Here is a 16,892-nt window from a genome sequence, read left to right on the forward strand (position 1 = left end):
ATTGGCAAAGTTTAGATACATCTGGCTGGTAGAGAAATTCGAAAGGCTTGAGAATAAGTTGGCAGCATCTTTCCGATTAATGTTTGCCAGAAATAGATATTACTCAGCTTGATGCCATCTAGGGAGAACAGTGATTTCATTCCTTGTTACAGTGTACTAATAGCATTGCATAATGTCTCACAATGAATGTGAGTCACTGCTTCTGCTATTTTTCCTCACAGCTACCATGGAAGGTTTTTCTTTTCTTTTTCATAATTCTAGTTTAGTTCAGTTCAGATTCAGATCAGTTGTCTTATTTTCCATTCTGATTCAGATGTATTAATTTAAATGACCAATATGAGCAACATTATGCTAACAATTAGCAAGTGGGGCTAATGTTTTTCTAATCTTTTCACTCTTAACACTGTCCTTTTTGTTTTGTGCATGTTTTATTTTTATTAATAAAAGAAAAATAATTTTGCAAGCTCCTTTTTAAATTCTGATGTGACTGTGAAGTAAGAAGGAACATGCCTTAATAATGGAGAGATTTTAACATGATGTTACAACAACTTTATCTTTTGTTTGCAAAGTGCTATATTTTCATGGTTTATCCACATTGAGTGTGTGTTTTTATTTGGTCAGCTTTCTGCATGTGTTAAAGAAAAACCCAGCAAAAGCAGTTGATGAAAGATGTATGAATGAACTCCTGCCATGGCTGCGTGAAAGACCATGCCAGCTGAAAACTGTGTGTCACCATTTAAATGATGAGTGAGAGGAAACACATCCACGCCAATGCCGGGCAATAAGGATTAATCACACTAACATCTTCAGAATGACGTGACTTGGTGCAGAAGCCTATAGAGGGCTGATCATCTGATCTTACCATGGACTTCCTGATGTGGGTCAGCCTGCTCTTGGCTTTGCTCTCTGCAAACTCCAGACTGTTGATGTCCTTCAGACGAGCTTTGTACTTGCTCATCTGCTCGTTGATGATCAGCTCCACACACCTACAGGGGAAGAGATCCATTTAGAGTAGAACAGAAATAGAACACAAGTGGAACACAGGATTGGGGTGCACTAGATATTCGGAAATACTACTACTAGCTGGTTTCAAACTGATTCACTAAATCAGGTTGCACCATTAAACCATCCTTATAGTGGAGACTTTCTTCATATGTAAGTAAGCTAACATCTGTAGCGCCGTCCAATCAAAAGCATCAACTAAGTAAACAGGAAGTCACTTGTGTCAAGCTGTAACACAATTTACAAAAACTACAGTTTTAAAGCAGAGAATCATATATTAAACATACCTACCAATCCTTTGTAAATGTATGACTTTGTTTTATTTATGCAGGTACACAGAGATATATGCGTTTTTTAAGTGGGGGAAAGTAACTGAGTACATTTACTCAAGCATTGTACTTAAGTACAATTTTCAAGGGGCTTGTACTTTACTTGAGTAATTTCATTTTCTGCCACTTTATACTTCTACTCTACTACATTTCAAAGGGAAATGTTGCACATTTTACTCCACTACATTTTTTTGATAACTTCAGTGTTCACATTAAATAAAGAATATAATCAACAAATACATTATGACGTCATATTATAAATTAAGATAAAACTTCATTGATCTCTCTCTGACTTTGCAGCAACGCCCCTCAAAGTTCACGAGTCTGTGAGTGTGGACGTTGGCATTGGGCCAGAGTTGCTCATGTTCACAAAATATTGATTGAACTTTCCTTCGCCATGGAATTAAAATACATTCGTAATTTAGGTGGCGTCCCCTTTATGTCTTTGCCTGTTCTCAACAGAACTCCATACAAGCTTTGTGGTAACATCAAAACATTAGTTTCATCACTACCTGGACGGTTAACTCTGGATATAACAATGTGAGTCTCACTTTGAGTGTGAGCCCAATAATGTAGGGAAAAACAATATACTTAAACCTTTCCATAAAATAGAAAGGAAAACTTTTGTATAAACTATTTCGATCCATGAAACGTCTCTGTTGCAGGTAGTTATTTTGTTTACAAGCCTTATTTGGTGAATTTAGGAGACTACAGAGGACAGTTGAGGACGTACGCTGTAGTCTTGCTGATGTCTTGGACGCTCTGCAGCGGGTCGATGGTGTCGGGGCAGCGAAGGATGCAGGGAGCGAACACGATGGCGAGGGCGTTGGCTGACATCCTGTTAGTCTCCTCCTGCAGGGCGATCCTGAAACAAACCACAGTATAATCCGGTTAATCCTGATGGTACAGAGCGTGACAAGCATTTCCCAGCAAACACAACAGACAGGACGGCATGTGACCGAGACAGCTAATGCAGTGTGTTTCATAAGCAGTGAAAAAAACAAAAACAAAGAGAATCTGAAAACGCCACTCAGACACTTTTCTTACAGGCAAAGAAATGATCAGATCTTATTTCAAAACCTCAGTTATTTAAACGCAGACTGTCCTGCCTGAGGCTGAACTACTGATGTCGCTTCTTATCTCATCACTCACCTGACCAGATGGAAGATGAGGCGCTCCAGCGTGCTGAGGTGAGTCCTGCTGAGCTGGTCGATCACCGAGTACACCCCTCGGATCACCTCCCGCCTGTCTGGCTGACCTGAAGAGAAAACAAACACACACACACACACACACCCTCAGACCAAGTTACACTCCACCTTCAGAAACTGACTCCCGGCTGGAGGACACAGAGTCACTGGCGGGGCTGATTATGAGCTTACCCATGGCCCTGAGGAACTCCTCGTACAGTTCAAATGTCATGAGAGGGCTGGGCAGGTCACGGAGCCACTGTTTGAGAACGCTGGCAATGACGTGGATGTTGTAGTCATCCAGGTTCACTATGCTCACATCTAGAACAGACAAATTAACTTTCATCTTTCTCCTTTTGTGACTCTATAACGCTTATTTAGACGTAGTAGGAGAAGACCTAGTAGTAGTAGTAACAGTAGTAGTAATAGTAGAAGGAGAAGTAGCAGAAGGGGTAGTTGAATCGTAGTAGTTGTAGAAGTAGTAGTCTTAGACGTAGTAGCAGTAGGTGAGTCGTAGAAGAAGACGACGAAGAGGAAGATGTAGTACTAGTAGCAGAGTAGAGTCATAGTAGTAGTTGTAGTAGTAGTAGTACAAGTAGTAGAAGAAGAAGATAAAAAATAAGTAGTAGTAGAGTCGTCATCATAGAAGTAGTAGTATTAGTAATAGTAGAAGAAAAAGAAGTAGTAGTAGTAGAGTCATGGTAGTAGGAGAGTTGTAGTGGTAGTACAACTCATTTTACTACGATTTTTCCATATATTTTCGTGTCAGTCTCACCTGTGTCCAGCCCCAAACGGAGCTCTTTGATCTTATTGGTGGAGCCCGACTTCCTGTAGATGCCCTCCGTGTAGAGGCCGTGCATCTCGATGTAGTTGATGAGCTTCTCGACCAGCTGAGGAACCGTTCGCTCCTCGCTGGTCAGACGGGACAACTCCACACCGTACTGTCGCGACGACAGCTCCGGATCATACTTGTGTACAAAAATACAAACGCAGACACAGACACAGAAACACGTCACATTAAAGTGAGCCTGCTGTGTGTGACTCAGGCTGACAATTGGACGTTAGGCGGACTACTTAAATTTTTTAAGCATATTTAAAAAATATGCTTAAATATGCTTAAATATTCAAGTCAGCCAGTAGCGGAGCAAGAGTACGTTTTATTAGTCATAAATTGAACTTCATTTTAATTAAAGGAAGATTGTTTTACTTCATATTTTAAAAAGAGACATATATATAGTGGTGTTGCTTTCAGAAAAAGTCCACGGCAGAGTTTGCAACTGTAACTCTTTAGAGTAAACGGTTCAAATGAATGCTTTTACCTCAAAGACATAAAGGCTGAATATCAAACCAAGAAAAAGAAGAAAGTGTTTCATTAGTTGACAAAGCTTTTGTTAAAAAAAGCAGCAATTATGGTCCTTTTTCACCACGATTCCCGCTCAGCGAGCTCACAGAGAATTTTTACGTACAGTACAAATACTCACAACAGAAGCACTTGGAAAATTTTGCCAAAAACGTGGCCGGCATACTATATTTTATTACTTTGTTAGATGACATGAAGTCACACAGTAAGTCAATGAATAATTGTTGCCGTTAATGATTAAACTGATGTGCTATGATATCCGTATCAAGTGTTATCTTTGTGCATTTTAACACCGCTGTGATATTTCAGCATCCTGAAATCAGACACTTTCAGATAAATAAATAAAATGTCCTCCTACCTTTTTACTGCACTTGGTGGTCATCTTGGAGCAGCACTTCCTGTGGCAGGCGTAGCGACACACTGCAGAAAACAGACCGACACGATCAGACTTCTAAAACCTCCGCGCAACTGCAACAACAGCTGCAGTCAGTCAGTCAGTCTTAAGACGGTAAACGTCGAGGCGTCAGAGAGTTTAGATGTGATGTCTGCTGCTCACTGAAAGTGCAGATGGAGCTTGAAACTAGATAGAAGATGAATTTATGAGGTTTAATCGAATATTTTCCGACACTCAGGGAGGCAGGGCAAGTGTGTGAATGTGTAGTGTGTGTGTGTGTGTGTGTGTGTCTGTGTGTGTGTGTGTGGGCGAAAAGAGTAGGAGGGGGTGTAATGTGCTGTGTGGGTGGAAATAAAAACCGCACACATGGCGTCAGACCCTGAGAGTAAGTGAGTTAGGAGAACATTAGGAACTGCTGGTGGTGTATTTATCTGTGTGTGTGTGTGTGCGTGTGCGTGTGTGTGTGTGTGTACGGGTGTGTGTGTGTGTGTGTGTGTGTGTGTGGCATTGGGCAGACTTGCAGATATTCACAGCCTGCCTTTATGGTGAATACAAAGATGCAAAACAAAAGGCAAATAAATGTTTTGTAAAAAGTAAAAATAAGGCAAATACTTATTAACCGTTAATTTGGTGTGTACTCCGTGACATAAATCTCCTTCCAGGTTTGTTAATATTGAAGCTTCACACTCATTTAATGCTTTCTAGTGTGTAACTCCTACAACGTGTTACAGATATCCATGACTTTCACTGTCACTGTTGTCTCCCCACGCGTCATACTAATGTACAAGCACTGTACTGCACTTTTCTGTCCTGTTCCTTCTTCTTTGTCAATATTTATGAAGTATAAGGTCTAGTAGGTTGATATCAAGGATTCATGATCCATTATTTATTTGTCAGCTTTTAGTGTCACCACAGAAGAGAGAAGTTCAATAAACACGCAGGGCGCAGTGAAGCGCAGTCAGACCCGCTGTCTCTCAACGGAAAAAAACTTTGTTTATTTTGTTTTAGCTCCGGCGGATGATGCAGGATGACAGTTGCAAAAACTGTTCGCAGTTCTTGGCTGGTTAAGGACTAGTCCACACGTACAGAGGTATTTAAAAAATGTAGCTTTTACTATCGGTTTGGCCTTTCGTCCACAAACCACACAGCGTTTTAGGTCACTGAAAACTCCTGCCAGGGTGAAGATTTGTATGTTTTTAGTGTAGACAGGGTAAACTGAATTTTATCTCCTTTTGAGGTGACTTTTAGCAGACGTGGTCAAAATAGCGCAGGTTCTAACGTTGTTTACAGGACTTTTTTACATGTTTACACATAAATGTACAATTATTCTTCCATTATATTGAGGAACAGAGGCGTCAGCATAGGGGATGCAGGTCGCAGATACATTATCCAACACTTCCACACAGACACAGAGCCCACTGGCCTTGAGAGCACCTCAATTGTGTTTTTGCAATTTCACATGGACAAAGATTTAAGTGTCTATTTATATATTTAAGTGTGTGTGTGTGTGTGTGTGTGTGTGTGTGTGTGTGTTTCCGTGTCCAGTCCTCACGTTTGCAGACGCAGGCTCGGTCCATCATCCAGATGAGGGAGGAGCAGTACTCGCAGTAGGTGGGGATACTGTACTGTGTGGACTTGAAGATGTGGCCGTTGTGTTCTTCCACCTGCAGGTGGGCAGCAGAGACACTGGTCAGCTCAGCTCAATCAATCAATTGTTTTTTTAATCCAAACACTTAAGGTGTCAGTGCACCATTAAAAACTCACAATGTCAGTTTCCTTCTTCCTCGACTTCTTGCGTTCTCGTTTAGGAGCCTTTAAAGAGACGAATGTGTTGAAAGAATCATAGCATTTCACACTTAACAGCCTTTTTTAATTTTGAACATGTAAAGAATTGATAACTATAGTCATTATATTTTATTGCAAAGGGTAGTTAAGTAAGTAAAACAACTTTAACTCTCTTACCCTGCCGATGGTTCCCTCCATGGGCTTGTACTCCGTCATGAACTCGTCCAGGAAGACCTTGAAGGTGTTGACCCACACCTTCACCGGCGACTCGCACCAGTCCCTCTGCTCCAGGCGCATGGTCTTCTCCAGGATGTGCTCGAACAGCGCGTAGAGATCCTTGTAACGGATGCTCTTCCCGTCATCCATCTGGTGGTGTGGGAAAAGGAAATGTTCAAAATCATCAGTGACTTTGTGTTTCAAGTAAACATTTACTACTCAGGGTTCTCCTATTGAAAAATAGAATATTTTGTTTTTTACAGTTCATTTTAATCCACTTAGATGCAAGATGGGCGCGTTGCCTCGTCTGCAGTACATCCCAGCCAATCACATCATGCTTCTCTTTCCGGTTCATACTTACGGTGTTTTGACTTTCTATAATGCTCAAAGAAACACTTTATTTCATCTCACACTGTCCGTCTGAATAAACCTGTATTCACCCTCTGTCCTTTTAAGTCCCCCTCCCAAAAAATGGCTTATTGAAACACGCTTTCTGATCAAAGGAGCCCACAAAAAAACAGACTGAGTTGTCTTATTTTACAGTTTGTGGGGTTGTAGGTGCTTCAGATACCCAAAAGTGTCTGGAATTCTTCACACAGCAGAGAACAAGCAGAAGAGTAGCGAGGACTCACCGCCAGGGCGGTGGAGTAAGAGTTGAAGATGTTGATCCTGAACTCCCTCAGTGCTTTCTTGAAGACGACGTCCACCATGGTGTCCTTCTTACCGTCCTCAGACTCCAGGTCGGCGATCTGGAGGGACAGATGATTTATTTTTACGTTAACAGCTCAACTCATGAAACGGGAATAAAACAAGCTGTAAAAAAAGTCAGCAACCATTTACGGGGATCATTTTTTTTTAAGTTTTCTTTAAAAAGTGGACACTGTGCTGTGAAACTCCACTGTGGCACAATTATTCCACCTCCAATATAGGGTGTAAATGCATCTTCTTAGGCAATTTTAGCACAAACTTCACAGACAGATATTTTTTTTAAACGCATTAAACGCATTAAACCAAAATGATGTCCCTAAGTATCCCCTCACCTTCTTCATGAGGAAGTCGTTCATGGTGCGGTAGTCGTGGGCCGAGCTGAGGATGTGCAGGGCGTCGTTTTGCCACTGGGCCGGTTCCAGAGCGATGTTGCCGATCTTCACACTGCGACGCCTCCTCATCTTAGGAGACGGCTCCTTGTTCTCCTTACTGTCCCGGACCCCCCGAGATGGAGCTGCCTCCAAATCTGGACTGTGAGGAGGAGAAGAAGGGCCTTCTGGGAGGATGGAGACGAAGGGATGTGGAGGCAGGTAGAGAGAAGGTGGATTACTAAAAAATGACTTGTTTATCAAGATGCTTCGGTTACCAGGAAATCTTCATAAAACTGATTTTACATTTTTAAATAATATTTTGTAGAATACTGTAATGACCTCCTTCAAATAAAACTAGAATTTGTCTGCAGATTGGATTCATTTGTATTTATTTTTTACCATGTGTCTCTGCGGCTTCGCTCCCGCTGGCCTGCTTCTCTCTCGGCAGCTTTTTCTCTCCGTGCTTCGTCTTACTCCAGAATCTTATCCTTCCTCTCATCCTGCTGAATCACACAACACAATGAATTTAACTCAATTGATTTAAGAATACACACACACACCCAAGAAATGCATCTGTATGTCACATTGCAGTTTTAGTCAGTCAGTGTTTTTATAAAAGTCTTTTAGATAGAAAGTAAAACGCTGTTTCCCCAGACAAACAAATATTAACCTCTTGAATGTGTTTTCTTTTGCTACAGAACCGTAAAAACTGATTCTAAACCGACGGCACAGCCTTCGGGAGCAATTTGCGGTTCAGTATCTTGCTCGGGGATATTTCGAAGGAGCTGGGGGATCGAAAGCCGATCTTCTGAATTAGAGGACGACCCGCTCTATCTCTGAGCCACAGCCGCCACAAATGTGAAATGTGATGCTATGGGGAGGATTTTTTATGCGATTAGAGACTCTCTGGTGCTCTCACCTTCCATCCTGACTGGAGGTCTTCCTGAGGACCTCCACCTTGCCCAGGTCCCCGGACGACATGGTCTTGTGGATCTTCTTCTGGTCTTTGTGAGATGGCTGGAGAGCAGAGAACGACAACTGGGTGAGAAAACAGAAACATATATTTCAGCTGAGTTATGAAGACTGGTCCAGGTTGCTTTTTGGAGACAGGTTGGTTCCTCTATATTTGTGCCTTATGGACAGAAACATCATGTTATGTAGTAATATATCAATATACTTTGTTGTACTACAAAGAGTATAGTATGCACAGAATGCAGTAAATATTTGTAAATCATGTAAAAGAAGAACATATTGAGGTAAATGACTTCTTCTTCTGGTTCTGGTGATTCTACTAAATGCACTGATATTAATGAATCTGCTGAGTGAGTGAAATCAGCAGCATCACAGAGGATAACGCTGACGTTGAGATATTGAGAGGGAAACAGAGCTCATGCGTAAAAAACGACGCTGTTAGTGAGAAGTCACTCTGCTCGAGGTTTGAACGAATCCAGCATGCAGCAGACGGCGTGCAGAGCAACACGAGGCGTGACGTCGTGCTTTCGTATGAGTGGAGGAAGATCTTCTGTGTGTCCTTACTGTGAAAACCTCTGTTTATTGTTGTTAAAGAAGAAGTAGAAGATACAGAGATACTTTGACACGGGTGGCATTTTCACTTTTAACCTACTATTTGTCCATCAGGACAAAACTGCCACACATAATTGTTAGTTCCAGACCTTCTTACAACATGGCATGTTGTGTACTGAAGGAAAACATATGAGATCAAACTCCAAAATGTTGAAGTATCCCCTGAGAGAGAAATCTACTCTTGTGTGAGATGAAAAGGCTTCAGGTGACAACTTAGATGTCTCAGCTTCTCAGCCAGAGCGACGTGCAAGAACACTGACTACAGACAGGCCACTGACTACAGACAGGCCACTGACTACAGACAGGCCACTGACTACAGACAGGCCACGGTGACGGTCTGTTTGAGTGAGGTGGAGAAACGACGGACTGCAGCTCGGGAGTCAAACAGCAGTGAACAGAACGACGGAAGTGAGGGTTAGCAGTGTTAGAGGCTCCTCCCCTTGCCGCTCGGCCAGCTCCACCTGAGAGGAAGGCGTCGGCGGAGGAGGGAGGGCGCCCCGAGTGGACAGGAGACAGTCGATCGCTTGGAGGTCAAGGGACCTCCGGAGGTCCGGTGCTTTACCATCTCGGAGTCGCTGTGACAGTCGGCCTCGGGGTGGGCGTTTGGGGGAGACGGGGAGGGGGGCAGCGTGTGGGAGTGGGCGGGGATGTAGTATTCGTCGTCGTCGTCCGACTGGGTCGCCCCCTCGGAGTTACAGCGGGTGAGGAAGTCGGAGCGCGTCCGGGACATTCGCGCTTTCTTTTTGGGGCCGGGGCGGCCCACCTGCTTCCAGGTAACCACAGGAACATCAGGTGTGTACAAGACCGCTAACACATCTTTAATGTAAATTCTTAGCAGAAATTACAAAAAGTAGCTACAGATTCCCTACAAATCAATGTGTATACAGATGTGAAAACATGATAACTACAGTGAAATACGTTCAGGATATACAGTATATATCAGAGTTGGTAATATATAAAATGAAAAAAAAAAATTATATATTAAAAAAATGGGGGGGGGGGTTGTCCTACCTCTCTGTTTCTGGATCCGACAAGTTTAGAGTCGTCTCTGGACATGGCCAGAGATCTTTCCTGGTTCACCAAATCCTTATCTGACCTGCAACACAAAAAACAGACATTCAACGTTTTAGAAAAAGCCAAAATCTCATATTTTTTACAGAAATGTAGGAGGGGAAGTTTGCACGAATAAAAACATCTTAAAACATTACACTTTTTGAAAATGAACGGTCACCAGCCTAAAGCAAAGCTGCTATAATCAGGGTTTATAATCTTTACAATATATCACATTCACATACATATAATGCTCTTTTCCTGGATTTTCTGAGCAAATATTTACTTATAAAAGTTCTTTGTTGTAATGGTATGGGTTTGGTGTATTTTGAGATGTTCTAAATGCAGATTTGCCTCTTTGCAAACAATGAACCCTGACCTTCAGTCATAGAACGGGTCCACTTACTTGGAGAAGGGCAGCTTGCGTCTGGGTGGGGAGAACACAGTGTTGGGGGGTTTCTCCACCATGTTCACAATCACAGTCTGGCCCGAGCTCTTCTTCTGAGCCTTCGGTGGTTTTGTGTCCAGGACCGGACTGGGAGTCTCCTTTTGGGGCTGGACCGCCTTCCTCTCCTGCTGACTGGGGCGGAGAGCGGGAACGTCGGACTTCGGCTCCAGGACGATCTGGATGTCCACCTCTGAGGAGCAAAGCCCCGATTCTGGACTTGATACTTGGGCGGTTAAGGACGGATCCACCCCGGATGCATCGCTCTCCGACTTGATGGCAACCCCGTGAGGCTGTTCCACCTCTGATGCTACCTCCGAGCCCGCAACGTGGGTCATCTGGGAACCGGGTAACGCTGCTCCCGCTTCAGGAGCTCCTTCTAGCGTTTGGGCCACCAGCAGCTCCCCCTCGTCCACAGGGCTCTCCTTCTGCATGCTGATCAACACCACTACTGGCCTACGAGACGTGGACTCTCGTCTCTCTCTGTGGGACTTCAGCGTTGGTTCATGAACTGGACTTTGGTCCGAGGCGATATAAAACGTTGCCCTCGGACCCTCTGCCTTGTTCGGCGGCTCCATTGCAGGCTTCTCATTGAAGTTCGAATCTCTCAGTTGGACGTCCAGCATTTGGGGTTGTTCTTGAGGGGCAGTCGGCTTGGAACCTTCGGTGTCCATGTCTTCCACATCGAGCAGTTCACAACTACCGTGACTCGCCGGAGATCCCCGAGGTGAATGTCTGTGAGGGTCTTCCGGCTGACAGGTGCCGCCGTCTGGGACTGAGTCTTCTTGGACGCTGGTGGTTCGGACCTTGAGGAGCTCCAAGCTGAACTGGGCCTGCTCCAGCTCTCTCATCCGCCTGCTCTCTCGTTTGGACCGGTTCTTGTGGCTCGGCTCGTCTGTGCTCCTGCTTCGCTCCGAGTCCTCTTCTTTTTCTGTCTCTCCCGGATCTAACGGAGCAGACTTAGAGTCTTCGGACAGTTCGACAGAGACATCCTGGACATAAGCTTCCTGTCCTGAGGAGGCGAGGTCCTCCATGGTTCCTGCATCCGTCTCTGCTGGTGGACTCTGTTGTCTTTCACGCTGCTCCTTCACCTCCCTGAATCTAAAAGACATTATCAGTGAATAATAAGAAAGGGTAATTAACAACTGAACAGAATATTATAAACACACCAACCATTATTTTGCTGAAAACATATACACAGATTTTAACATATACCTGCAATAACTGATTTTTTTGGCTACTTGGGGGAAACAACTGTGAACACAACACTGATGTATTTGTTTCTACCAAAACTGTAAAGTTGGAGGGAAAACCAAAACCGATGAGCTCAACAGAACTGAGATGAACTGCAGCGTCAGGTGATGAAGTCTCTGTGGGTGCATCGCTACGAGCGACTCCTTCCACACACAAGTAGACATGTGATCTATTGTTAATATAAACACATTGATTATAGCTGCTTTTAAAATCCTCTCTCTTTAAACTAAATGTTTCCTGCAGTAAGAAGATGCTGATTACAGCATTTTTCTACGAGACAAAACAAGGTTCCTTCTGCAACGAGCAAAGCTCAGAGAGTAGAACATGAGCTGCTGATTATGCACCAGAGTCCCTTTAAGTTTAAAAAAACATTATTTCTACATTCAAAACTACACCTAGAATTTTGTATAATTGTTTTTTAAATCCAAATTTTCAAAAGATCTTGATGCCTGATGAAGGTTTATGACCGAAATGCTGCGTCTCAGATCAAATCTGACTGTTTCCATCATCCCACGCACCTTTCTACCAGGTGTGCATTAATACATAATGACCGTTATGCAGATGAACGTTCTTGACACTTTTTACCTCCATCTCCACATCACCTGATGTTATCTTGAACAGGTAAACCAGCCCTTTTGAAAAGATATACGTTTGCTAAATAATATGTTTTATGTACACGTAATTGAAAACATATGCACATGTTAAATACTTTATAAAAGAGACCAAATAAATGCTCTTGTTTTTTCCTCTCATCAGCAAAAAACAAACAGAATGCACTCCAGCCTTTCATATGACATTCAATGTCATAAATCGGCTACAACTATCAGAACAATATGAACAGTCAGGCTCCCTCATGTGGCTCAACGATGTCCTGCAGATATCAATGTTAAAGAAAAGATTATGGAAGAAATTCCCCAATGAGATCTCCAGTGACCCACCTGAGGGTCCCGACCCAGTGTTTGTGATATGACTGTATTAACTGAAGCTGTTGTCGGATAACTTTCACTCACCTGAGTCGAGCCAGGTGTCCCCTGGCCATCGCCTGCAGCTGCGTCACAGTCCTGTAGGTCCGACAGTAGCGGCTCCTCTCCCTGAACCCTCTCCACGTCGCCTGAACCGATACGGCCGCCGCACACCTGCGTCGGCAGCGACTCCTCCAGCTCCTCTGGATGACGACGGCAGAGTCCCGCCGCTGCAGGAACCTCCTGCGCTCCCTGTAGCTCCTCCAGGCCGCCTGCAGACACACCGCCGCCTCCTCCTCATCGGCCGAGTCCACGGAGGACTGTCTGAGGAGGCAGCACCGCCACCATCGCTGCAGGAAGACAGAGACGGAAAATGTGTTGACTTTTTTTTGATGTTATTGTTATTAAATGTAGATGGAAATACAGGCTGCCGGTACAGCAGACAAACATCTAGTTTTCGCATCTGAATATGGAGTCATTTGTGGATTTACAATCAATTCATTTTCTTGTTATTTAGAAATGCATTAAATGTCAGATTGTATTCTTACCGCGTGCAAACAGAAACTTTATCAGCAAGCTACTGAATACATTTCTGACAAACTCTCCTATCTTAAGCACAGTGTATTTGAAATTTCAGTCCTGAAACAACAATTATTAAGGCTCAAACAGCAGTTTAGAGTATATGTGTTTTACTAAATGTTATCTGTCTCTCATTGGCTCCTGCGACTGGGTTAGTTTTCTTTCCCACTGACAAAGATTTGGACAGTTCCCCTCTGAGGACTCTTCCAGAAAAAACATACAGACGTGAAGGCCTGACTGCAGTGTTTTCTTCCTCCGTCAATCCTTTCACTGTTTGCTTTCTTTCATTCTCTCCCTCCCTCGGTCTCTCTCTCTTTCTCTCCTCAGAGAGATAACAGTGCGTCTGTAACAGGGGTATGTACGGCTCATATATAGAAAAATACGAGGCCAAACAATAGTGAATGCGTACTTTTCAACCAGTCACACTAAAAAGGTCACTTTATTGCAGCACGGTGAGAAGTTAAACCACAGCAGGTGGGTTTTGATTATAAGTTAGCCTTTAACATGTTTTTTATTAAGATGTCATACTCCAGTATGTTCTGACATGTTTCAAATGGTAGAAAGCTCCTTTTAGAAAGGAAATCCCCCAAGAGGACAAATGCATACTGAATATAAGAGAGCAGGCGCAATAACAGCTAAAAACAGGAAACTGTACATGTGAATCATATCTAATCAGGAGACTATATTTAGAGGACCATGCTCCTTGTATATCTGGAGTTAATGCACCGCTATTAATCACTTCATGCCCAAACAGCTTAAGAGTATGCAGCCTTAATGGACTTTTCCTCAAATGGAAGAACCTTGTCTGTACTGGATTGTTGAATCTATTCATGATGCACTTACAGCGGCCATTTTATAGCTAATCAGAATTAGAAATACTATTTTTAACTGCATGAACGAGACAGCAGGAACGGGGATGCGGACTTGCTGAGCCTCTCCTCCCCACCAACAACGTCTCACCTGGATGACAAAGGCGGCTCGCCTCATGTCAACAAAGTGCTTCCTCTCCAGGACGGCCCTGAAGCGGCGCTGCAGCGTGACGATCCGCCGCAGGACCTCCTGGTGGAGGAGGGTCTGTAGACGCTGGCGCTCAGCCTCCCGCAGGAACACCTGCAGCACACGGGAACATATTTAAACCAACGTGGCGCTGCAGTCCAACAGAGTAAAATGGTACACCGAAGATGAACTGGTTTCCAGAAACCGTACCATCGTGTTGCCCACTTGATACCCGGCAGGCGGCAGGTGGATCCGTCTGAAGAACTCCCTGATGCCTGACTTGGTTGGGCTCGTGCCTTGAGGCAGCAGCACATGAAAGTGACGCACAAAGTCCTGCAGCATGGTGTAAAGCGGGTTTTTAGATACAAGGAGCTTGACAACATCAGTTAATTCTTAGTTTCCCTCCGAGAAATAGAGAAGATAAGAGACAGTATAATGACCATTAAAACATGGAAATAAACATGTGACACGAACATGGCATCGACTAATAGATCTGCTGTTAGACGGCGGCAGGAGAGGATTACCTGGAAGGTGTACTTGATGCTGTACCCTGATTGTCGGATCCGGACGGTTTCCAGCATACCGGTGTATCTGAGCTGTCTGAGCACCAGGCTGTCGTTGAAACGCAGCGGCAGCTGATGGACACAGAGAGAAAGAGAAAGTAAACAAACAAGCAAATCAGCAGTCATTCATTTAGAGAAAAGGTTTAAGCAATGACTCCTCTGTAGAAGATATTACCTTCTCTGCGTTGGAGCGAAAACATTTGACGAAGTACGGCTCAGACTGATCGAGAGTCTCCATCAGCTTATTGAGGGACGCCTGCACACACAAACACAAACACACATCAGGGACATCACATCCTCTTTAAATGTGGAGAGAAATGCAGCGGTGGAAAGCAGCCAAGTACATTTACTCAAGTGATGTACTTAAGTACAATTTTGAGGTACTTCTACTTTACTTGAGAATTTCCATTTTATGCAACTTTATACTTCTACTCAACTACATTTTAGAGGGAAATATTGGAATTCACCAACAGGTACTTGATAGATTTAGTTACTTGTTACTTTACAGATTAAGATTATTAATAGAAAATATTATCAATAAATAAAATATGATATATATATATAATATATATATTATACTACTAAACAGAATATAAAGTAGTGAGATTAGTTCAATATGTATTATTTGTATAAGTGGCGTAGTGTTGATAACATCTTTTACTTTGAAATGTTTAAGCATATATATTCATTTACACCTGAAATCACTTTAGAGTGCAGCTGCTGCTGAGTCACTCATGTTTTTGTGATTCACAGATCCTCCATTAGGGGGCGACGGAAGCACTGACCTGGAACTGGGCGCTGATGCTGGGCGGCTTCTTCTTCTTGTGCAGGTGGAGCAGAGACTTGGTGATGCGGTCGTGGAGCGTCACGCTGCTCAGGTAACGCAGAGACTTCACGTCCAACAAGTGCTGCGTTCACAAAAAACCAGACATGAAGCTGTGTCTGCAAGCTGACACGTGATGCATCAATGGATCTCTGATATCCGCTTCTCACGATGCTGTCGTGCTGTGTCGTGTTTGTGACTTACCTTGGGAAGGCTCGGCTTTGTTTTGATGTTCTTGTTCCTCCTTCAGGTGAGAAATATTATTATAATAATCAATATTATTATTAATATCAAAAATATTAAAATAAGAATTCAAGGTACGATAATATCATTTAAAAGAGTATTATCGTATTATTATAAGAGTATGTACATTCATCAAGTTGGGTTCATTAGTACAGATACTTTAAAAACAATTATTTAAAATATATTATATTATATTATTTAAGAATAATTAATACCGTGGAACCAGATGTACCCATATATATGTTTCATCCTCTGAATACCCTGGCTACTACACTACCCATAATGCAAATGGAGAGCATTTTTTCCCGAGGTCCTCCTAGATTGTCCCTGAAAACCCATCCACCAGCTAACAGAGGGAAATAAAACCTGCTGAAAGTACAACAAGGTACACATGTTGAAACTAATTCCTTGCTCATATCGACTGTATCAGTACGATTGATTAGAGCCGCCACAGCTGAGTGATGTTCACATTTTCATGATTTTAAATCCATCAGTTTAGACAAACGGATTGGAGTCAATAGTTTCTAAATAGGTGAGTTTCTGTGTGTGTCACTCACAGGAGGATGCCCTGCGCTCTCTCCAGGAGCTTGCTGCTGGTCGAGTTGAGGAAGATCCCGTCTTCCTCCAGGGCGGGACTTCCTGTCGAGGACAGACGACCAGACCTGGAGCTGCGACCGTTGCAGCCATCCCTGCAAGAGGCAGGGGGGGGGGGGGAGAAAGGGAGTGAAGAGCAATTTGAGATAACGTTGACATCAGAAATACTGTTTATTGCAGTTTTAAACTTCAGTTTTTTCTTAAGTATTTTATCTGTTACTTCTTATTTGTTCTTGCTGTGTATTTTTATCCATTATTTATATTTCTGCTGTTTTATGTTTTTTCATTTGTTAAAGTAACAATAATAATAATACTTATTATTATCATAATTTTTACTCTGTTAATAAGATGTGTTTTTGGGGTTAAATTCTTCCTCATCCGAAGGTCAAAAGATGGTGGGTGTCGTACACTGTGCATATAGTTTGAAACCCCTCGAGGCAGATTTGA

At 43.1% G+C, this 16,892-nt stretch overlaps 1 protein-coding gene across 1 annotated transcript in view; it reads right to left on the reverse strand.

The window, feature by feature from the left end:
* LOC142947745 (unconventional myosin-IXAa-like) overlaps positions 1-16,892 on the reverse strand; it is a 125,174-nt gene that overhangs the window by 7,462 nt on the left and 100,820 nt on the right. The window contains exons 17-39 of the mRNA XM_076089539.1: positions 16,409-16,540; positions 15,813-15,852; positions 15,571-15,693; positions 14,961-15,041; positions 14,747-14,857; positions 14,433-14,555; positions 14,187-14,336; positions 12,696-12,997; positions 10,393-11,532; positions 9,948-10,032; positions 8,272-8,369; positions 7,752-7,855; positions 7,314-7,537; positions 6,906-7,022; positions 6,235-6,423; positions 6,037-6,084; positions 5,825-5,936; positions 4,237-4,298; positions 3,294-3,486; positions 2,711-2,839; positions 2,484-2,589; positions 2,065-2,196; positions 863-986 (exon numbers count right to left, since the gene is read on the reverse strand). Coding sequence (XP_075945654.1) covers positions 863-986; positions 2,065-2,196; positions 2,484-2,589; positions 2,711-2,839; positions 3,294-3,486; positions 4,237-4,298; positions 5,825-5,936; positions 6,037-6,084; positions 6,235-6,423; positions 6,906-7,022; positions 7,314-7,537; positions 7,752-7,855; positions 8,272-8,369; positions 9,948-10,032; positions 10,393-11,532; positions 12,696-12,997; positions 14,187-14,336; positions 14,433-14,555; positions 14,747-14,857; positions 14,961-15,041; positions 15,571-15,693; positions 15,813-15,852; positions 16,409-16,540 — 3,925 coding nt within the window. The remainder of the gene's footprint in view (positions 1-862; positions 987-2,064; positions 2,197-2,483; positions 2,590-2,710; positions 2,840-3,293; positions 3,487-4,236; positions 4,299-5,824; positions 5,937-6,036; positions 6,085-6,234; positions 6,424-6,905; positions 7,023-7,313; positions 7,538-7,751; positions 7,856-8,271; positions 8,370-9,947; positions 10,033-10,392; positions 11,533-12,695; positions 12,998-14,186; positions 14,337-14,432; positions 14,556-14,746; positions 14,858-14,960; positions 15,042-15,570; positions 15,694-15,812; positions 15,853-16,408; positions 16,541-16,892) is intronic.

This window comes from Anarhichas minor, unplaced genomic scaffold, assembly GCF_050575085.1.
Source record: "Anarhichas minor isolate MPS153535 unplaced genomic scaffold, ASM5057508v1 ptg000011l, whole genome shotgun sequence".
NCBI classification, from domain to species: Eukaryota; Metazoa; Chordata; class Actinopteri; order Perciformes; family Anarhichadidae; genus Anarhichas; species Anarhichas minor.